General features: G+C 37.9%; 1 protein-coding gene across 7 annotated transcripts in view; it reads left to right on the top strand.

Moving 5' to 3' along the window:
- The window catches only part of LOC113062071 (triple functional domain protein-like), an 88808-nt gene that overhangs the window by 49858 nt on the left and 16264 nt on the right, over positions 1-22686 (top strand). For 5 of the 7 annotated variants that reach the window (XM_026231609.1, XM_026231607.1, XM_026231608.1 and 2 more), the window contains exons 9-38: positions 628-759; positions 989-1219; positions 2485-2607; positions 3020-3211; positions 3604-3773; positions 7534-7708; positions 8232-8427; positions 9033-9199; positions 9339-9458; positions 11311-11502; positions 11642-11791; positions 12249-12363; positions 14256-14371; positions 14950-15072; positions 15163-15357; positions 15902-16017; positions 16131-16197; positions 16375-16484; positions 16629-16698; positions 16781-16870; positions 16996-17088; positions 17170-17281; positions 17361-17551; positions 17627-17728; positions 18648-18677; positions 18794-18945; positions 19129-19228; positions 20059-20302; positions 20397-20692; positions 20830-21000. In XM_026231609.1, the coding sequence (XP_026087394.1) occupies positions 628-759; positions 989-1219; positions 2485-2607; positions 3020-3211; positions 3604-3773; positions 7534-7708; positions 8232-8427; positions 9033-9199; positions 9339-9458; positions 11311-11502; positions 11642-11791; positions 12249-12363; positions 14256-14371; positions 14950-15072; positions 15163-15357; positions 15902-16017; positions 16131-16197; positions 16375-16484; positions 16629-16698; positions 16781-16870; positions 16996-17088; positions 17170-17281; positions 17361-17551; positions 17627-17728; positions 18648-18677; positions 18794-18945; positions 19129-19228; positions 20059-20302; positions 20397-20692; positions 20830-21000 (4341 nt within the window). The remainder of the gene's footprint in view (positions 1-627; positions 760-988; positions 1220-2484; positions 2608-3019; positions 3212-3603; positions 3774-7533; positions 7709-8231; positions 8428-9032; positions 9200-9338; positions 9459-11310; positions 11503-11641; positions 11792-12248; positions 12364-14255; positions 14372-14949; positions 15073-15162; positions 15358-15901; positions 16018-16130; positions 16198-16374; positions 16485-16628; positions 16699-16780; positions 16871-16995; positions 17089-17169; positions 17282-17360; positions 17552-17626; positions 17729-18647; positions 18678-18793; positions 18946-19128; positions 19229-20058; positions 20303-20396; positions 20693-20829; positions 21001-22686) is intronic. The other 2 variants (XM_026231612.1, XM_026231610.1) reach the window with 1 other exon arrangement.

The raw sequence follows: 22686 nt of genomic DNA, 5'->3' as shown, positions 1-22686 counted from the left end.
AAGAAACCAGACCCCATTGTGCTCTTCATCTGTGAGGAAGAGTGAGATGAGATGAGATGAAAGACGATTTGATTTGAATTGACATTGAGTGCGGCATATGAAGCTCCTCTCTCACCATGTCCTGCATTTGCCCTTATAATATTGAATTCATTCCATTTCTTTTGTCAGAGCTCTATATGGGCATAATATATTGGAATGTTCAATCAGATATGCAGAGATTGTACAAAATTGTGATGAGAGTTATGAGTAAATAACTTGCCTTTATTTTAAAGTGAATTTTTAAAGTGCATTCTGTTTTAAGGTCTCGGAATGAATTTTAAAGAATATTTGGGGGGAAATCTTGTTCTGAGGAGAAACTGATGTCAAGAAAACACTTTGTATGTCTAAGTACACTTTAGATTGAGAAAACAATCTTCCTCAGAGCTAGTGTAGAATGGTTACATAGCAAAGCTTTGAAAATTAAACCAAATAAGTAGGATTGGGTATTTTCTTAAAGTAGATGCGCGATCGTGGATTTGGATGTTCCCACTGGTCTTTACAGAGCTGATATTATTATTATTAAGAGATGATATTATTGTAATGTGTAAATATGTGTGTGTGTGTGTGTGTGTGTGTGTCTTTCTACAGTATATGAGTAATGTGGACTCGTGGTGTAAAGCCTGCGGGGAGGTGGATCTGCCCTCTGAGCTACAGGACCTGGAAGACGCCATCCATCATCACCAAGGCTTGTATGAGCAGATCACCGCTGCCTACTCTGAGGTACAGAATTATGCATCTCGAAATTACTAAATTGAAAAACCGTTTAAGGGAACTGATCTCAAAGTAAATGGCACTAGCACATTATAGCAATTACAGGCACAGCTAAAGTGGCAATTTTAGGTTATTATAAAATATAGTGCTATTAAGAGTGTAGTGCATATAACAGTACAACTTAATTTAGTCTAATAGGTTTGTGCAATTTTTTTCTCATCATCCCGCTCGTTTCCAGGTGAGCCAAGATGGAAAAGGCTTATTGGACAAACTTCAGCGCCCCTTGACCCCTGGCAGCACTGATTCGCTGACGGCTTCCGCCAATTACTCCAAGGCGGTGCACCATGTTTTGGACATTATCCATGAGGTTCTGCATCACCAGAGGCAGCTGGAGAACATCTGGCAGCACCGTAAGGTCCGGCTGCACCAACGTCTGCAGCTGTGTGTATTCCAGCAAGACGTTCAGCAGGTAAAAGGCACACACGTACACACATAGTACACATTCTCATTTACCTGAAAATACCCCACTAGATCCACGTGTGTGCTGGTGTGGTAGTGAGAACTGCACGTGGCTTTTCATAACACCCTTGGGGGATGATTTAAAAAGCATCAAGATGATACAGTGGGAGGAAATGATATGAGAGGGGACGACAAAAGAAAGGAAGTAGATTCTGCATGAATAGATGAAAAGACACCAAAGTAATTGTCTCTAACATAACATTTCAGTAGTTAATATCAGTGAGATTTCCAGATTTTTGAAATTATTTTCATTATCATTTTGGTAATGCTTACAAAGTGATTTTTTTTACTTTATATTAAATAAATGAATTATAATGGCATGTATCCTCAAGTTTTTTACAAAAGTAATAAAGATTTCCCATGTAATTATTCAGTAATTTAAAAAAAAATAATAATTCAAATCTCATAATAAAAATACATTCATTTTTCGAAAATAAAAATAATATAAAGATATAAAATACAAATATATATTTTTTAATTATATTAAAAAATATACTAAAATAAATATCAATAATTAAAAGAAATGAATTGATAAACAGTGAACAACAGGAAGACTAGTATAGTTCTTTCAATACTGACTTGGTACAGAAGTACTAGTACTTTTTATATCCCTCAGTGCACTGCAGTGTGCAGACTTTTTCTTTTTGAGATTTTCAAATTCATACTTCTGGGCAGGCTTTAGATTAGCATGTAATTACTGTTACCACTGCCTTTAATACAGGAGAGAAGACACCGCCGCAACATCTTGACTTCAATTCTCTGGGATTATAATTGTTTACACACAAACAGAAATAGTCATGCATAATTTAAAGTCAAGGATAAGCCGCTGCCATAATGTTAGACTAGGAATCTCTCTATTGTACAATGTGTTCAGAGGTTTAGGGCCAGTTTATTGGTGCAGAGATTGTGGTTTTCGACCGAGAGAATGCAGAACGGCTAATTCTGTGGCTGAGGGAGAGTGTTGCCATGGAAACCACTATTCAGGTGCTGGGGATGTGAAGAGAGGCAGAGAAGGGAGAGCTAGACTGTGAACGACACCTTGATGCAGATTCTTTTCTGTCTTGGACCCTGCAGTATCACCTGTCATTGTACCTCGATTTGACTCCCATTACTGTAAAAGTGATCTGACAGGACACATTCTCACCTAGAGCAGGGCTTTGTTCCACAAATTAATAAAAAAAAAATTCCCATTGTGTGCATTGTGTGTGTGAGTAGGTTCTTGACTGGATTGAAAACCACGGTGAGGCGTTTCTCAGCAAACACACAGGAGTGGGGAAATCTCTGCACCGCGCTCGAGCCCTGCAGAAACGCCATGAAGACTTTGAGGAAGTCGCACAGGTTCACCACCTCTAAAATCTCCCCTTCCCCTCACGTTTTATTTGAGCAAGCTTCTCTGTATTCTTCCATGCATAAATAAGTCTAAAGCATAATTGAAAACTGTGAAAACTGTGAACATAAATGATTAATATATTAAATAATTTTTTTTTTAGGTCATGATCATGTAAAGTATAAAAATAATTTTTGGAATCAGATTAAATAACGCAAATAGCATAAAATTAGTAAAACAGTGATATAACTAATCGCTGCTAGTAGTCTAGTCGACAGGATATTTTTAACCTTGTAAATGAATTTATTCAATTTTTTTCTGATTATGACTGGTACTTTTGGCAGAACTATTGTATTGAACTATAGGCAACTAGTCAGTGCCTATCATCAAAGTCATTGACCATATGTGTCTCCTCTTTATCAGAACACATACACAAATGCTGATAAATTGCTTGAAGCTGCGGAGCAGTTGGCTCAGACAGGCGAGTGTGACCCAGAGGAGATCTATCAGGCCGCCCATCAGCTGGAGGACCGCATCCAGGACTTTGTAAGGCGTGTGGAGCAGCGAAAAGTCTTGCTAGACATGTCAGTGGCTTTCCACACTCATGTTAAGGAGGTAAGTACTAGGGATGGTTAAGTAGTTTAGTCTAAAAACATTAAAAAATAGTAGTTGCATTTAGGGTTGAATCTAAATGCAACCTCTCGGGACAGTTTCAGCATATGTTAAACTGTCCGCATAGTAAAATCCTCTCAGAAAAGCTGAATTCTTTTTCAAATTCATGTCTTCAAAACACTTCTGGAGAGCATCTTCCCATCATCCATCAAAGCACCGCTTCAGTTACAAATAGTTTTCGTCTTTACGCAAGAACCGGATACATTAACACTCAATATCAGATCATTAGAAACTAAATTAAATATGAGATGAATGTGCAAATGAGCTATAGAGAATTATCTAGAGCTTTCTGAGCAAAGTATAAAGTGATTAAAGCATGTGTCTGTTGCAAATAGCTGTGGACGTGGCTGGAGGAGTTGCAGAAGGAGTTGTTGGACGATGTGTATGCCGAGTCGGTGGAGGCCGTTCAGGACCTGATCAAGCGTTTCGGGCAGCAGCAGCAGACCACACTGCAGTTCACTGTAAATGTCATTAAAGAGGGAGAGGATCTCATTCAACAACTCAGGTGCACAATCTTCTCATCTGTCCTTCCCTTTCATGTCTCCTCCTGCAACGAATCCTTGAAATTGCTTTCTTGTTTCGGCGTGTTTGATTCCAGTGAAGTGTCGGATTAGTGTGAAACCCGTCTTTTTTAATCTTAGCACACCACTAGGAAGCCTAGAGTAAAAGACCGGGTTCCACCAAATAATACACAGACAATAAATTAACTCTTTCTGTTGCGGCATCTTCAGCAGTTCCAGTGTAGCTCCACTTAGAAACAAATCAGTCAAAAATGCCCAGATATCAGTCAAACAACTAATTTCTTGAAGGACTTTCATTGTAAATATTAAAGCTACACATTTAGGACATTGTTTTTGTTGTAATAATGTTACTTCATTACCAAAATATTTGTTTAGATATATTTACGACCAATTAGTCTTTAAGTAATAGAATAATCCTTAATGGAATTGCTAAGTGGAATCAGAATTCTGTTCAGCAGTGTTTTTCTACTCGAGCAAACCATTAGCCGTTCTCACTTGAGCAAACCTTTGGATGGTTCAAGCACACATTTGTCCCCATCCATCTGCCAGCATCCACTTTGCATTTGGAGAGCTGTACTCTCTTTACATTACTGTAACTCGTTGAGTGACTGTGCAGCTGTGCTTGTGTTAACAGTCGGTCACATGTATAATCTGCATGTGGGAACGGCTGCAGCAGCAGAGGAACGTGAAGGATGAGTTTCAGTAAAGACAGATGCTTCAACAGAGAGTTAAGCAGGCGAAGGAGAAGGAGAGAGCACCAGAGGCTGTTTGGAGTGGAGTCTCTCAGCCCCCTCAGGGCAAACTGACTGCTCCGCTTCCAGTCCATCTCACGTGTTCAGCTCTGCCACATTTCATCAGTACAACTCTGAATCCCTGACTACCAGCACTACTGCAGTGGGCTACTGCACAACACTGCAGAATAACAAGATATTCAGGGCTTATGGAATGATTTGATGCATCCCATATGACTTATCTTTATTACATAATACGTGTAATTTTATAATTATGGATTTAGAGTTTTGAGGAAACCTTTAACATGTTTGGACATGTTAAAGGTGGTTTAAACATTGGACACCAAAAAGAAAAGATGTTTATATAATTTTATATTTCATTAATTATATTAAATCAAATGTACATTTTATTAAATATTCTATTTTTATCGTATATATGGAATTATATGAATTACTACTAATTTCATATAAAAACTGGTGCAATCAGTTGATCATAAAAAATTATAATTAAGTAATATTCTGACAAATAAACATTATTTTTTTAATGCAATTGCAATTATTTCAGATTATCAACATGTCACTTAATTAGATTTAATTTCAATGATTGAAATACACCAGTTATTAAAATAATAATGTATAATAAAAAATAATAATTTTACATATATGTGTGTGTGTGTGTGTGTGTATATTTGTGTGTGTGTATATATGTTTATAAATATATATATATATATATATATATATATATATATATATATATATATATATATATATATATATATATATATATATGTATATATATATATATATATGTATATATATATATATGTATATATATGTATATATATATATATATATATGTATATATATATATATATATATATGTATATATATATATATATATATATATATATATATATATATATAAACGTATAATAGTATTATGAAATATAATTTACAATGTAATAGCAATAGTATAATTTATATTATATGAATTATAATTAATATTATTATAATTTTGTATAAAACAGAATAAAGGAATATTTACAAAATATGATGTTTAACTTATAACTTATAAACCTGTAAGCATTGAAAAGGGGCTAATTGCAATTAATTGTATATATTGTATTGTTTTACGTTTTATATATGAAATTATAACACATTGCATATATTCAGTTGTTTTGTTTTTTGTATAATAACTGGTGCAGGATTTATTTTTTTGAGAGGAAAGCAGATTATGACATGGCTTAATTCTCTTCCTCCTCCGCTTGCAAATTGGTCTCTCTACGCATTTGAGTTTGAGGATGGCTATCCCTGCATGTGCACTTTCTCTCTCTCTCTCTCTCGCTCTATTATTCTCTCTTCCTCTAGTGTCTTACATAATCCTGCTTTCATAACCGCCCAGTTAATTATGCAGAGGTAATACTTAAACCCCTAGAGCCCAGAGGTACAAACAGAAAGGTCCCGAGCTCACACCAACACAGAATGCCCACACCGCAGAGACATTACGCACTAACACAAGCTCTTCCACTCACACACAGGAGATATCAGGATCTCAGCCTCGCACTCAGTTACTCACATTACAGACGGAAGACTGTCATCATAGTATCTCCGTCTAATCTAATCTCCAAACTCTTGTTGTGTTGAGGTTGTGGCTCGGTGATGAAAGTGTTAATTATTCTGTTATTCCGTATGAAGTCCAAGCCTTGCAGTATGATAAAAGCACATCACCATGGGAACAGACTCTCCGCAGCAAGCCAGCATTGTAGCATCAATTAAAGCAAGGGCCTTTATTACCCCGATAACTGTGATTTTACTTTATTATGCCATTAGTTTTTAATAAAGTTTAGTCAGAGTTAACCCGCTTGTAACCTTTGTGATGGGTCTTTCTTCTGTCCCTTATTACAGACTAATTGAAACTGGTTTTCTTACCCCAGCCTCCACTCTTTTGTACAATTCTTACTAAAGCTCTTCCTTATAATTAACCTTTTTAATGAAATAGGATAATGTTGCATATTTCACATGATATCTTTCCAATGGGCTTGTAATCCTCTCTCCCATTCGCACATAATGCTTTTAGGACCATATAATTTCACATTTTTAATGAATTTTTAATCTCATTAGTGCTGGCTTTTTATTTTATTACATTTATATTTCAAGCCTAAAGTCACAGCCTCTTTCAGGCCCCAATAGTGTCCGTTTTTTTTATTTGTTTTAGGTTCAGTATTCTGCTGATCATTTTCTTCTATTCCTCGGAGGTTAGAGCTGCACAATGAAACAAAAGTTGGCTTTTAAACCCCATTAGCCTCTTCTCCACCAGCAGTGTGCCAGAATCCATTCCACAAAATGCTAAAAATTGATTGTGGATGTGACAGAAAATAACTATTTACTGTAATTTGCATTATATTTGCCATTTGGAAACTTTTTAGTAAATCAGCAAAACAGTTGCATGAAACGTTTTCTCTATTCACTGAATATGATTTCATGTGCTAAAATAGTCTGAATTGGTAGCTGTGAAGTTTGGCTGATACTGAACCAAATGAGTTCACATGATGAAATAGCATCTCAAACGGTATAAATTTGCAGAAGTATAATCGAATCTAATGGATAATCTTCTTTTTTAATAAATCAGTCAAACAGATGAATCAGTGTTAATGCTCGTGAGGTATAACAACTGAAATCATGAGTACGCTGCAGGTCATTTTTGATCCTTCCCGATTCCTTGTTTTGATACCACTCAATCTATAAAAGAGTTCAGGGTCGGGAAATCCAAATAAATGCATTGTGTTTGTGTGCAAAAAGTACAAATAGAGAAAACAACAACAAATTCCTCAAATTCCATAAGACTTGGGCTTGAAAATTCCTAAAATTCCTTAAATGATACTATTTTTATTACAGCGTTGACTTTCCCAAAGGACATTATTGTAAGCAGTAAACATGTTTGTTCCTGTAGCTCGTGCACACGCCGGAACAAATGAACCTTTAGTGTAACGGCTCTTGCTCTGTCTTCCTGCAGAGATTCGGCCATCTCCAGCAATAAGACCCCTCACAACAGCTCCATCAACCACATCGAGAGCGTCCTGCAGCAGCTGGACGAGGCTCAGGCTCAGATGGAGGAGCTCTTCCAGGAGAGGAAGATCAAACTGGAGCTTTTCCTGCAGCTCAGGATCTTTGAGAGGGATGCCATTGATGTGAGTTCACTGTGTCCTTGAGCAGGTCTCTGTGGGGGGCAGTGTGAGTTTTATGAAAATAATTAAATGTAAATTCTGTCATCATTTACTCACCCCCTTGTCATTCCATATGATTTTCTTTCGTGGATGTTTAAATCCCTATTCATTTTTTCTGGTTCACAGAAGAAAAAGTCTTATGGGTTTGGAAATAATGAGAGTAAATAAATGCAGAGTCCTCATTTTGAGTGTACTGTGCTTTAAACTAGGGCAATATTCCCATCAGCACACAGTTTGCGACTCCCTGATGTATAATAGGATTTACTAGCAATTAATAAGAAGAAGGGTGATCTGCACCCAAAAGTGATTACTCCCTCTTTCCTGTTTGCACACTTACAGAAGCACACACAGTTTAGAAAGTGATGGAGGAAGTTACACACACATTGCCCTTAACATATAAGAGCAAGTCAGGACAGGTCACTTTGTTTCTTATCTTCAGTAACAATGACTCTCAGACTGCGCTCATATGTTGTATCTTATTTTCCAGATTATCTCAGATCTCGACTCCTGGAATGAGGAGCTGTCACAGCAGATGAATGACTTCGACACAGAAGATCTGACGCTAGCTGAACAGAGACTGCAGCACCACGCTGATAAAGCCCTGACCATGAACAACCTGGCCTTCCACGTCATCCACCAGGGCCAGGAACTGCTGCAGTACGTCAACGAGGTGCAGGCGTCTGGTGAGTCAAACATGCCACTAGAGGCTTTTTAGAATATATACATAAGAGCTGTTTGCACTTCAGGTACAAATTTGGGTTACTAAATCTTTTCTTTGAAAAGAAATTAATACTTTAATTCAGCAAGGACATGTAACATTTATTGAAGGCATTTATAATGTTACAAAACATTTTAATTTCATATAAATGGTGTTCTTTTGAACTTTACATTCATTAAAGAATCATGAAAAGAATGTTTCACATTTTCCACAAAATATTCAGCAGCACGACTTGATATTGATATTAATAGGAAATGTAGCTTGAACACAAAATCATTATGTTAGAATGATTTCTGAAGGATCATGTGACACTGAAGACTGGGGTAATGGTGACTAAAAAAATCTGCTTTACCATCACAGGAATAAATTACAGTTTAAAATATATTCAAATAAAAAAGTGATTTTTATATTGTAATAATATTTAGCAATATTACTCTTTATATACTTTTTTTTTTTACTTTTACAGTTTTGATTAGATTCAGCAACTTCTTTTAACTTCAGCTGTCCTATAACAAGACTTTTCATTTTGGAATAACTTGAGAGCTGAAATTTTTTTCCCATGTTTCCCAGGTGTCGAGTTGCTGTGTGACCGTGATGTGGACATGGCCACCCGTGTACATGATCTGCTGGAGTTTCTACACGAGAAACAACAAGAGCTGGATGTGGCCGCAGAGCAGCACCGCAGACACCTGGAGCAGTGTGTGCAACTGCGCCACCTGCAGGCAGAGGTCAAACAGGTAATGCACAAGCTAGTTCAGGAAGGAATACTAGCTTACTGCATACTGCTGAGTATATACTTTATACTGCCGGCTGTTTTTGCATATGTTATATTACACTGCACTGATTTGGGTTTGCTGATCTCTTCACTTGGTGTAGGTTCTGGGTTGGATCCGTAATGGCGAGTCAATGCTGAATGCAGGTCTGATTACGGCCAGTTCACTTCAAGAAGCCGAGCAGCTGCAGAGAGAGCATGAGCAGTTCCAGCATGCTATCGAGGTTAGTGCTCCTCATATTCAGGTTCAGACCTATTCATTCTTAAACTTTTCACCTCCCATTTTCCTCTTTTTCACCATTTCCTTGACTGTTTCTTACAATGGACTCATTACTGTAATTGTAATAGCAAAAACCATTATCGTCAACATGTATTAGCGCTCAAATGCCCCCACATATTCATACAGATGTTTCTTCATCTAAGGGCACTTTTTGACCTGTGGGCTGCAAACGAAAACTCAGTTTTCACTCCATTACTCTACATTACTTTATAATTTGTCCACTAATAATGGCCAACAATTTCTGTTTTTCTACACCAACACGTCATTACCACCACGCGACAATGTATGTACAGTATTATTTAACAGCATTCTTTGGTATAAATATTTTACACATTTCTGAAATAAAAGGACTGACTCTTGCTAAGGCTAATTTCATCCCTAGCATTTATACAATTAAAATATATTAAAAAAATTTTTTTTATAATTTGACAAAATTGTGGCTTGATTGGAAGTTAAACATGACAAAGAGATTCTGTGATATTTTAAGTGATTTTAACGTTTTTCTTTTTCTTTTTCTTTTTCTTTCACTGCTTTCACTCATACTATTGTGTCTTCATAAGTCCACAAACTCTTTTTCTTAGGTATATTATATGTCATTGTACACCACAAATGAGGGATGGTTGTAAATTATGTAAAATAAATAAATTGTTTATTTCACTCTTTGTTTGGATTGTCATATTTTGTAACATATATATATATATATATATATATATATATATTACTACTTTCTATAATTTTCATAGTTTTCATTTTTTTGGGGGGGTCTGGAACAATAGTTAAACAAAATCTATACACTATCCTTCAAAAGTTTGCCAATGGTATGATTTTTTTTTTTGAAAGAAATGAATATGTTTATGCAACAAGGACACATTAAAGTCAATAAAAATTTGAGTAGAAAATTTCTATTTCAAATAAATGCTTTTGAACTTTATATTCACTAGAGAATCCTGAAAAAAAGTATCATGGTTTCCATAAAAATATCAAGCAGCTGTTTTCATCATGTGACACTGAAGAATGGAGCAATGGCTGCTGAAAATCCAGCTTTGCCATCACAGTAATAAATTACATTTTAACATATAATAAAATAGAAACATTTTCAAATGTTTTTGCTTTATTTTTTATTTAAAAAATGTAGCCATTTTTAAAAGGCCTACTGACCCCATGCTTTTATAAATCGTAATAATAACTGCCAAGTTTCCATGAGAGATTTAATGTGACCTTAATATACAACGTTAAATCTTATTTAAGTAAAATCAGCCACATGAACCTAAAGTTGTAGTAGAAGAAACACACGCACACAGCAACATGAAACCTCATAATGTCTGAACATATTGATTGACGCTTTAGTCGGCCGTTTATCTGCATCGGGAGCTCACAGATGATCCTGACATGCCCTGAGCTCCTGCACACACAGTCTCTTTGCTCTCCACTTCCCCTCCTTTAATGAAGAACCAGGATAACATCAGATCCTCCGTCACTGTATCGCTTTTGGGAAACCAGAAGGCACAAAACTGCCTATCAAAGGAGCATTCTCATTTCCTCCTACCTTTAGACTCCCGTTCTTGCGCTTTCAGTACTGAATACTGAGGGATGCTCTGTTTCTCGAGATAGCATCTGTAAACCACACTTAGTGGACGAATAATGAACTATCAGTCGTATCTCACTGTCTGTTGTCTGAAGTCATCTGACTCCTGCCCCTCTATCTTTCTTTAATCTTCATTCATTCATTCAGGCCTGCCGTTTCAGTCCTTGTCTTTGTGTGTTTCATCTGACATGTTTTCTCTTTCTCTCAATAGAAAACCCATCAGAGCGCCCTACAGGTCCAGCAGAAAGCCGAGGCCCTGCTGCAGGCTAATCACTACGACATGGACATGATCCGAGACTGCGCCGAGAACGTGGCCTCCCACTGGCAGCAGCTCATGCTGAAGATGGAAGACCGGCTCAAGCTGGTCAACGCATCCGTGGCCTTCTACAAGACCTCCGAACAGGTCTGTAGAAGGGTTTGTGTGACTGATAATCTGTGCATTTGAGCATAGATTGAACATCATTCATTGACCAGTCCGCATCCAGGTCTTTTATAATTCATACTGTAATTGACGGCTCATCTCTCTGTCTATGCTGCTGTAGGTGTGCAGTGTGTTGGAGAGTCTGGAGCAGGAGTACAAGCGTGAGGAGGACTGGTGCGGTGGAGTAGACAAACTTGGGCCCAACTGTGAAACCGACCACGTCAGTCCCATGATCAGCAAGCATCTGGAGCAGAAAGAGGCCTTCCTCAAGGTAACTTATCCAAAACCAAAGGCCACATCCTTCTTTTGGGGCCAGATCAATTCAAATTCATTCTGACTGAAGTCAGGCAGTCAGTAAAACAAACAGAAGGTATCAAGATACTTAACACAGAATGCAAAAAGCACTGAATGAAGTAGATATTCACCTACGAAGAGAAGGCTACTTTTTCAGAGGTAACTTTGAGAAGATTCGGCTGCAGCTGTGTCATGTGAATAAGGCATTTTTCAGGCGTTTTCCCATGCAAGTTATTTTGTCGCTGTTTAAAACGTAAAAAAAAAAAAAAGGTAGTTTGGACTAAAGGATCTGAAGTCTTACAGAACTGTGTAATGTTTACATGGAAGTTAGACATACTCTAGCAAAATTCAAACTTCTCTTTTTAGCACATATTGAAATGAAGCGGTGTTTTGACAGTGTTTGGTTAATTCCTCTGTTGCACTCTGTGTTTCAGGCATGCACCTTGGCTAGACGGAATGCCGACGTGTTCCTAAAATACATGCACAGAAACAGTGTCAACATGCCGGGGATGCTGAGTCACGTCAAAGCACCAGAGCAGCAGGTCAAAAGTGAGTTGTGGCCCACCATTCTGTCAAAACAGATAATCCATCCGAAATACTGCATAAAGGTTAATGTACAGTCTGACTCTGTATTATCCTGCTTATGAATCAGCTATGTACTGAATATATTACCGTAATAAATGGACAGGATATATTGATTTTGTTCACTTATTTTGTGAGAAGTTCGAGGCCGTGAAGTGAAGAGACATCACTGGATAGCTGTCAGTTATACAGTTTACCAGACATTATGCAAAAATGTATGAACTGTAGAATACCACAGCTGACCATTCAGAATCGATCCTTCCAGAGAGACGTATAATAAACACATGGTGCGCCTCATATGTCCCTGTAGTATTTCAAATCCTGTTCCACTTTTCAAACCACAAGGCTACAGATGCTGCCTCTCTGCATGTTTTCCTCTTATTTACCAGTCTTCCCTCCGCTGGCTCTCTGGGGATATGACAAATCACAGCCTGTCTTCCCCATAGGGGTTGAGATCCAGTGCTTGTTGATTTTTTTTGTTTTGTTTTTTCTTTCCGTGAGCCATCTAAACTAGCCCTGGTCTGCCATCTAATGGCAGTGGAGTGTGCTGCACCCTCACTTGAGTTTTTAGCGGCTGGCCCACTTTGGCCCACTTTAGCCCAGTTTAGAATGCGTGCAGTGTTAATGTGGCCCTGTTCTGTTCTGAGTGTGCTTACAATGACTCAGATAAGGAAACCGTAAATGGGTCAGGCCTCCGCTGTACAGAGAGGGAAGCTTACTGCAAAATGGTAACAGCATTACTCCACTGGGGCTTGTCACTTTACCTTCATGCTTCACACACACACACACACACAAATCAATGTAAAGTACATGTGCTTGTATAACTGCTTTATCTTTAGTGCTGTTTATTTAACATTAGTTTAGTCAAATGAATTAATGTTTAATTTTGTACATGTAATTATCAAATAATAACATATCATAATAAAAATACTACTGTTAACAACGGATTTTCCATAGGACTGTCAAATTCAAATAAAGAAAAGTTTGTGTTTATGTAATTTATGTTTGTATTCAAATATATATGTATATATGAATACAGGCATAAATATGCATAAATGTGTATAACAAATGTATTAAACATATACATGCATGTCTTATACAAACACATTATTATTTTGGATGCAATTGATTGCGATTAATCGGTTTGACAGCCCAAATTTTCCTACATTTAGAAAGATTTGATCATTTATTACACATTTAATTGAAATGAATTACCTTTAAATTAACATTAATCTAAAATGATGCATTAATTTAATTATGCATTATTTTTATTAAATAATAGTAATAAGTTATTTCCTATCATCAAATCAATTCAAGCAAAAGCCATTCAAGCTTCAATGAACCATTCATTATTACATTTGATAAATTAAGTTTTATGTAAACGTATTTTACTAATAGATCGAATTAAATTTTATATAATACAATAATAATATTTTTATATAATAACTGGTCAATATATTGTTTATTTCTCTACTTATTTTTATTGCTTGAAATGCACGGATGGTAGAATAATAATAATGATGATAGTATTGTTTTTTTATCTTGCCATCAGTGCAATTTAAGCAATAAACAATATAATTCAAGAAATAAACAATAAAAAATAACTTATAAAACAACTTTTGTGATGTATAATAAGTGATTTGCACATGTGCCATAATTTTCTTTGAATTATCTTAATCTTGTTGTGTGTATCCACTCATTTCCAATGATTGAGAGCACTAGTTAAAATACATATATTGAATATGATTAGCATGATTTCAGTGGCTTACCCTAGTGGGTAAAGATCTGGGCTGGTGTTTAAATGTTATTTCAGAACTGCGTTGTACATCATGGTTAAGAATGATTGTGTAATTTTCTAGATATCCTGAATGAGTTGCTGCAAAGGGAGAACCGGGTCCTGCATTTCTGGACCATGAGGAAGAGACGGCTGGACCAGTGTCAGCAGTATGTGGTGTTTGAACGCAGTGCCAAACAGGTTTGATGTCCCTCTCTTCCTCCATCTGTTCCTTTGATGACTGATTATTCACTTTTTCTTGGCCCAAGGCTGAGACTGACAGACTCATGACTCACTGCCATGGCTCTAATTAAACCGCACAGAGACATTATAATTAAGTCATTTACCTTTTGCATCCTCTGTTTTTATGAGGAAGTGCGAGTCTTCATATGCCATAGCTTGTCTTCTCAGTCATGAGAATGTTGTTTAAAAACAATGTTTCTCATCTAGGTTTCATTTAGGAGCTGGATTATACATCTAGACATCAAATAAACTGACACAAGTGGAAAAAGTCAAGCAAAACGAAACATTGAAATTAATCAGTATTTCTTTATACTGCATAGGGAAACTGAAATCTTTTTTTTTTTTTTTTTTTTTACGTGAGTGTTTTGTTTTGGACATTTGTGCAATAGAGCTATAGAGTTTGCTTAGAGAATGGCATTAATAATTAATATATGGAAAAGGCCTATTGATTAAAATACCACACCCATGCACATGTATATGTTCAGTTGTGTTTTGCACTATCACACTATTTTAAAGTGTTTCTTCTCTCTGTCCAGGCTCTGGAGTGGATCCATGACACCGGTGAGTTCTATCTGTCCACACACACCTCCACTGGCTCCAGCATCCACCACACACAGGAGCTTCTGAAGGAGCACGAGGACTTCCACATCACAGCCAGGGTACAACTGCACCACAGCCCAGACAATCACCCGGACTGCACCTTTTCACTCTGCAGTTCCCTAAAGCTCTTTCTCTTCCTGTGTCCCCAGCAAACCAAAGAGCGGGTGAAGCTGCTGATACAGTTAGCGGATGGTTTCTGTGATAAGGGTCACGCCCATGCCGCAGAGATTAAGAAATGGGTCACGGCCGTGGACAAACGCTATCGAGACTTCTCCCTCCGCATGGACAAGTATCGCACGTCTCTAGAGAAAGCCCTCGGCATCTCCACAGACTCAAACAAAGCAGTATGTGTTTTCTTGCTCATAACAGTGTGATATCTGATCATTCCAGCGTTTCTCATGAGTTCACGTGGTTTAGAGTCATATTCTGTACAAACAGTTTGTGCTTTTGCCAGCAGGCTGTCAGCAGATTATATAAGATGAATATTTACAAAATGCATTAGCATCAATCGTTTTTACATACTCTTAATATTTCAAGTAAGTCTTCTCAAAGGGTTGTTCTACAAGATTTACAGCTATAAGAATATTCCTGTATGTAATCAGCATATTCAGAATACATTAAAACTTATTTCCTCTCTTCTATTGTCTTCTAGAAACACTTGAGGTGCAAGTTTTTGCTCTTGTTTTAATTGCAGCTGTACACAATAAATGAATAAACCATTATCGTTCTTGTCCATAACAATGACGCAAAAGTACGCAATTAATAGCAGATTATTATTAGTTTTATTTCTGCTATCAGAATATTTTTGTGCATGTAATCATAATCAGTGGGAAGAGTCCTGGAAAAGTTAGCAGTCTGCGAGAATAACAAGTTGTTTTTAACTTCCAGAGTAAAGACCTGCAGTTGGACATCATCCCAGCCAGTGCTCCAGGGTCAGAGGTCAAACTCCGAGATGCTGCCCACGAGCTTAACGAAGAGAAGCGCAAGTCTGCCCGCAGGAAGGAGTATGTCTTATTTACTGTTACTCATTGACTAAAGGGTCACTGAAATATTCAAACTAATTCTTGGTCTTTTAGACTTTTCTGATATAATGATTTTGTCTTTTCCATTTTTATAGATTCATCATGGCTGAGCTGATCCAGACCGAAAAAGCGTATGTACGAGACTTGAGAGAGTGCATGGATGTGAGTATTTTATTTTATATTATTGATGCGTTTTGGCTCAGTCATTAAAAAAAAAGGTTTTATTTGGATCTTTCGTCCGGAATTATGGAAGGTTCAAAGCAAATCACGATAAAATCCCCTTACTTAAGACTATAATGTAAATAAATCTATCAATTTGAATCTTTTCCTCTCATCCAGACATATCTGTGGGAGATGACCAGTGGCGTGGAGGAAATCCCGCCAGGGATCGTTAATAAAGAGCATATCATTTTTGGTAACATGCAGGACCTCTACGAGTTCCATCACAAGTGAGTTCATGCTAATGCTTTAAGCCTCGTCTCTTTTTTTTAAGAATAAATCCTCCCATCCAACATCCAATGAATTAGTTTCATGTTCTCTGTAAGTGACTCATATATATCACTCTCTCTTTTTTTTTCTCTGTGCATCATCAGTATATTCCTCAAAGAGCTGGAGAAGTATGAGCAGCTTCCTGAAGATGTGGGCCACTGTTTTGTGACTTGGGTGAGCGGAGTTAACAGTGTTTGAATACTAATCTGCTTCTTTCCGAATAAGGTTATTTAATGCGTCTCTCATCTTTCTGCAGGCCGACAAGTTCCAGATGTATGTGAACTACTGCAAGAACAAACCAGACTCCACTCAACTTATACTTGAGCATGCCGGAGGATATTTTGACGTGAGTTGAATGTCTCTGTTATGATTTAAGTGTTTCATTCAGTTTGAAGTTTCATCATGTCTGCCTGTCAGTGGTGAATTTGAAGCTCAGTGGTCAAAGTTGGTATATTGATATTGCTGGTACAGGAAATCCAACAGAGGCACCGCCTGGCCAACTCCATCTCATCATACCTCATCAAACCTGTTCAGAGAATAACCAAGTACCAGCTGCTCCTCAAGGTAAAAACATCTTGGATTCATCCTCAAACTTACAGACAGGTTTGTTTGAGAGTGCAGTGGTAAGTCGGTTTGCATTTGTAGGAGCTCCTGACTTGTTGCGAGGAAGGCAAAGGTGAAATCAAAGACGGCCTGGAGGTTATGCTCAGTGTTCCCAAGAGAGCCAACGACGCCATGCACTTGAGCATGCTGGAAGGTGAGCGGACGCACGCAGACACACAAAGACACACACGGGCTCAGATCAAACCGTTTCTGATGGCAGTGAATGTCTCCAGGGTTTGACGAGAACATTGAGTCCCAGGGAGAACTGATCCTGCAGGAGGCGTTCCAGGTGTGGGATCCCAAGACCCTGATCCGTAAAGGACGGGAACGGCACCTGTTCCTCTTTGAAATGTCACTGATCTTCAGCAAGGAGGTTAAAGATTCCAATGGCAGGAGCAAGTACATCTACAAGAGCAAGCTTTTTGTACGTTTCACAGCAAGGTTAAAAACTGAAAGCTCTTTATATGCAGTAGATCTGATTGCTTTGTTCTGACTGCAGACCTCTGAACTGGGTGTTACTGAGCATGTGGAAGGAGATCCGTGTAAATTTGCTCTCTGGATTGGCCGGACCCCAACTTCAGATAACAAGATTGTCCTCAAGGTAACCCTCTCTTTTACTCTCTCTATTGAAAAGCATGGCACTGTTTTGCTCCAGCTTTCTACGTTGCATCTCTGTGTAGCTTGTCTCGTCTGCACTTTAGCAAGTAAAAGCTTGAGTATTTTTAATAAAATCTACATATTTAGTGTGAAGACTCACATTTTTCACTTGTTTTTATAAACTAGTGGGATGAAATGTCAGTTGATTTCTGTAGTATTTTGATACGGAATATTACTTGGAAATAAAATACCTCAGGTTGATCCTAAAGACACTGTTAACAAAAACGTAACTTTTGTAAACAAAGAAACTAATTGGTATCAAATTGTGACATTGATTATATAGGAAGATATGAATACTTGCATCTTTAGTTCTGACTGCATGTTAATAAACTGCTCTGTTCAAAACTTTCTTCAGTCAAATGTGTCAAAATTATATCGTTATTTACTGTCCGTTTATACTGTATGTGGTTTACCTGTGCATCATATGAGCCAAAGAAAAATTATCTGCTTAAATCATTCAGTGTCATGTATCTTGTGTCAAAAAATACACACACACACACACACACACACACACCCAAATATGTATTTTATAGTTTATATATACTGTATATCTTTTTTAACAAAAACAAAATAAAATATATGTGAATTTACATGAAGACTGCAGTTTTATACACTTTAAGAAATAGTAAAAAAAGAACTGTGGAACACTTAATGATTAGAATTGAATTATTTACATCTTTAAATGACAGTGACTAATGTATAAACCATATATCTCAACACTTTGACAGATTTAGCTTTAAATTATCACAAAATATGTTTATTAATGTTGTCCCTATGTCTTACCGGCCACTGTCTCATGCAGTATGATATATGCCGTATTATAAAGCAGTAAAATCTTGTATATTTCTATATTTCGAATGAAGCTAAGTCAGGGATGCAAACATGGATCCATGGTGAGTACGGCCACACAGATAACTCACCCTTAGTTAACCATTGAACAGGAAATCAGTGTGTACTCTTACTCAACATCGCGCATTTCTGTTTTCTTTCTTCACACACACAAATGCAGGCGTCTAGTATTGAGAACAAGCAGGACTGGATTAAGCACATCCGTGAAGTGATTCAAGAGCGGACTGTGCATCTGAAGGGGGCTCTGAAGGAGCCCATTCACATCCCCAAACCTTCCACAGCCAAACACAAGGGTCGCAGATACACCCCCAGGCCAGTGAAACATCCTCTATTCTTACTTGAATATACTTACTTTTTCTTTTAGTTTTATTTTATTTATTTTTACCCTTCAGTTTCATTTTGCCGTTGCTGGATTTGTTCTTCCTTCAATTCTCTTAGTATGTGGAACCATGCTAAGACGAGGAGTTCATTTCTTGTGTGTGTTTATGTGTGCAGGGATGGAGAGGATCTGGACAGTCAGGGTGACGGCAGCAGTCAGCCGGACACCATCTCGCTGGCCTCCAGGACCTCACAGAACACACTGGACAGCGACAAGGTCTGTCAGTCAAATTACTGATGAAAATGTTCGCGGCATTATTTTAGTATTATTCATATGCTGTTATAGTATTATTATTATTTTTATTTATTTATTTATTTATTTATTTATTTTTATTTTTAATTTTCATTTAGTTTGAGAAATCATATATGTTTTGTAATTTTTATTATTGTTTATATTAGTGTTAATATTTCTATTTTAATTTCAGTTTTAGTATTTTTCAGTACTTCAACTTGTGTAGTTCACCAAAAATGAAAGCTGTCATCATTTACTCACCCTAAAATTGTTCCAAACCCATATGAGGCATTTTGATGAACGTTGGTGACCAAACAGTTGATTGTAGCCATTGACTTCTGTGGTATAGAAAAAAACACCATGGAAATCATTGACTTAGCTGCTATTCTAATCAGCATGTGTAACTTGAAGCCGTTTCCATGACAATACCTGATAAATAATGTAATAATTGAACAATCATGAATTCACAGCACAGTCATTTCTAAACAATAACTGCTCATTATATGTATTTCACCTGGGAGGTTTTCTCTTGAGACCATTTTTCTACTTTTTAATGAATGTTTATACTTTTTTCAAAATATTTTTTGATCTGGAATATATTAACTTTTTTTTATTATTATTATTATTGTCATTTTGCATATTAACTCAATTATTTTTTTACTTAATTTTTGTGTCATTACAAGCATAGTAAATTTGACCAAAATTAATAAATAAATAACGTATAAAATCAATTATTGAATAATTCATTTTTGACAAACACTATGACTAAAAAGCATGGCACTTTGCTTGGCTCTTTCTCTTTTTTTGTTCTTTAGTTGTCAGGTGGTTGTGAGCTCACAGTGGTCATCCATGACTTCATGGCTGGTAACAGTAATGAACTGACAGTGCGAAGGGGACAGACGGTGGAGGTACTAGAGAGGCTCCACGATAAGCCGGACTGGTGCTTGGTGCGGACCACTGACCGTTCCCCTGCCCTGGAGGGCCTGGTGCCCTGCGCCATGCTCTGTATTGCCCACTCCCGCAGCAGCATGGAAATGGAGGGAATCTTTAACCACAAAGGTGGGCAAATTTCTGAAACGCTTTCCAAAAATCATCCCAAGCCTGTGTCAGATAATCACCAAAAGCCTCTCTTTCTTTTTCTGTGTTTTTCTAGACACGCTCTCTGTGTGCAGTAACGATGCCATTTTGCCAGGCTCCTCTGCCACCCTGCAACCAGGTCATGTGATGGGCTCCCAGAGTTCCCCTGGGCCCAAACGCACTGGCAATACATTAAGGAAATGGCTGACCAGCCCTGTGAGGCGACTCAGCAGTGGTAAAGCTGACGGCCACGTGAAGAAGCTGGCGCACAAACACAAGAAGAACCGTGACGTCAGAAAGAGCGCAGACGCAGGCTCTCAGAAAGATTCGGACGACAGCGCCGCCACGCCACAGGATGAGACTCTGGAAGAGGTTTGTGCACTTTCTGTTTTTGCTTTCTTGTGTATCTCGCTAAATATCATTCATACTTTTTCAAAGCTGGTCTTACTGTTTTTTTTTTATTTTTTATATGTAGCCTAATTTGTGGTTTTGTCTCTGAACCTCCACAGAGGGTGCGTAACGAGGGTCTAAGCAGCGGGACCCTCTCCAAATCATCATCATCAGGTATGCAGAGCTGTGGAGAGGAAGAGGGAGAGGAAGGAGCTGATACTGTGCCACTTCCTCCACCCATGGCCATCCAGCAGCACAGCCTCCTCCAGCCGGACGCACAGGATGACAAGGTGAGCCGGCATTGGACAGAGGAGAGGAGGGGGGAGGGTACGAGTGACAGTCACTAGTTTAGATTTTCAGGTTTTGTTTTAGTTTTTTTCTCACTACCAACCTTTAAGCCTCAATCCAATCAGAGATCCTCAATCCGTTAAATTCTTCTGTGGGCCATTGTGTTAAATAATGTTTCCTCCTGGGATATGCAGTCTTTTCTTTCACTTTCAGTTGTCCAGTTCTAGCTCAGTGTTTCCAATTCATTCGTGACTACAATGCAAGCATTGTGAAACCATTTTAAAACCAAAATGGGAATCATATTGACCCTCCCCCCCCATCACTCCTGGCATTAACATGCGTCTTCTAATTTTGATTGGATCATTTGGAGATTGGATGAAGTCTTGGATGGATTATGATCACATTTGATAAGCTTGAAATGTGTTTCTTTGCAATTAATCAACAATTTAATATTATTTAGTGAAAATTAATTGTGGTTCATTAGTTCAATATGTCAACACTACCAGTTTTGCATCAGAAATGCTCGTAATATCCTAAATTGGAGGAAGGAAGTGTGGTGTTGGACAATGGGAGGTCTTAGTCAAAAAGGTTGAGAACCACAGGTCTGCATCCCAACACAAAATGCATGTTAATGCCAGCCTTAGAGATAGAGAGAGATGTTTCTTTAGAATGAATGTAATCATCCTGTAGTCTAGTCTCTTGTAGAATGGTCACAATAGGATGCAAAGCTTGAGTTCTAGCTGGTCTCATCACTGCTCAAGAACAGCTTGTGACACTAATTTGTTTTTCTCTTTTGTTTTGTTTGGGCTGTATTGTTTGCCATAGCATTACGTTGATTTGTGTCCTGTCTTTGTTTTATCTCAGTTCCCATACCTCTCCATCTGACTCCTCCCTTTCTGGCCTCCCTCCTTTCATATCATTTCTCATTGCTTTCTTTTCCCATAAACCCCCTGGCTTATCGAAAGACCCAAGACCCCCTTTCTTTCTACTACTTTTATTTGCTGTCCGACCACTTCCTGAGAATCCCACTTTGAAGTCGCGTTCTTTTAGAAGCCGATTCCTCACTTTGGGTTGATTCCGTTATTCCATTTTCATCTAGACAAGACTCTTTCTGTTGTTTAAATCTTTCGGATTTAAACTTAAGAGCCACAAAATGCCCTGTCTCATCCTTTTGCATTTTTTCCCCCTCTTCTAATATTTGATTTATTTTACGTTGTTGTTTTATATGTATGATTTGGTCCGGCCTTTAATTGACTGTCCTGCAATAACGTGCTGGTTTTTGATCGGACTGGGTTCCTCAGACACGTTCAAATACAGCTTCAGAGTATCAGGGCACGTGCGGTGTTAGACGTTTGTGTGCAGGGCTGTGCATATGTCAACATCAGGGAGCTGTGATTCGGTAGAAAGAGGGTCATGTGCCTTACACTGACTCTGAATCTCAGAGACAACCCTCACTCTTTACCCCTCTAACCAACCCTCCAAAATCCACCCATTCACACCCCTCCCCCCTTCCTTCTGTGCTGATCCCCTCATTATCCACTCTGCTGTCTGATTGGCCTGTAAAAGCTAAGCAGACCTGAGGCCACACCCAGACACAAATTGGAAAGTCTGGAAGGCACAGCAAGGGTGAGACTTTCTGCTGGATTTCCCTCTATTTCTATTTGATGAATGTTTTTGATTTGCCAGTT

Source organism: Carassius auratus, chromosome 44 (genome assembly GCF_003368295.1).
Source record: "Carassius auratus strain Wakin chromosome 44, ASM336829v1, whole genome shotgun sequence".
Lineage (NCBI taxonomy): Eukaryota > Metazoa > Chordata > Actinopteri > Cypriniformes > Cyprinidae > Carassius > Carassius auratus.
Note: the sequence above shows the minus strand (reverse complement) of the source record. Positions and strands in the feature narration are given on the sequence as shown.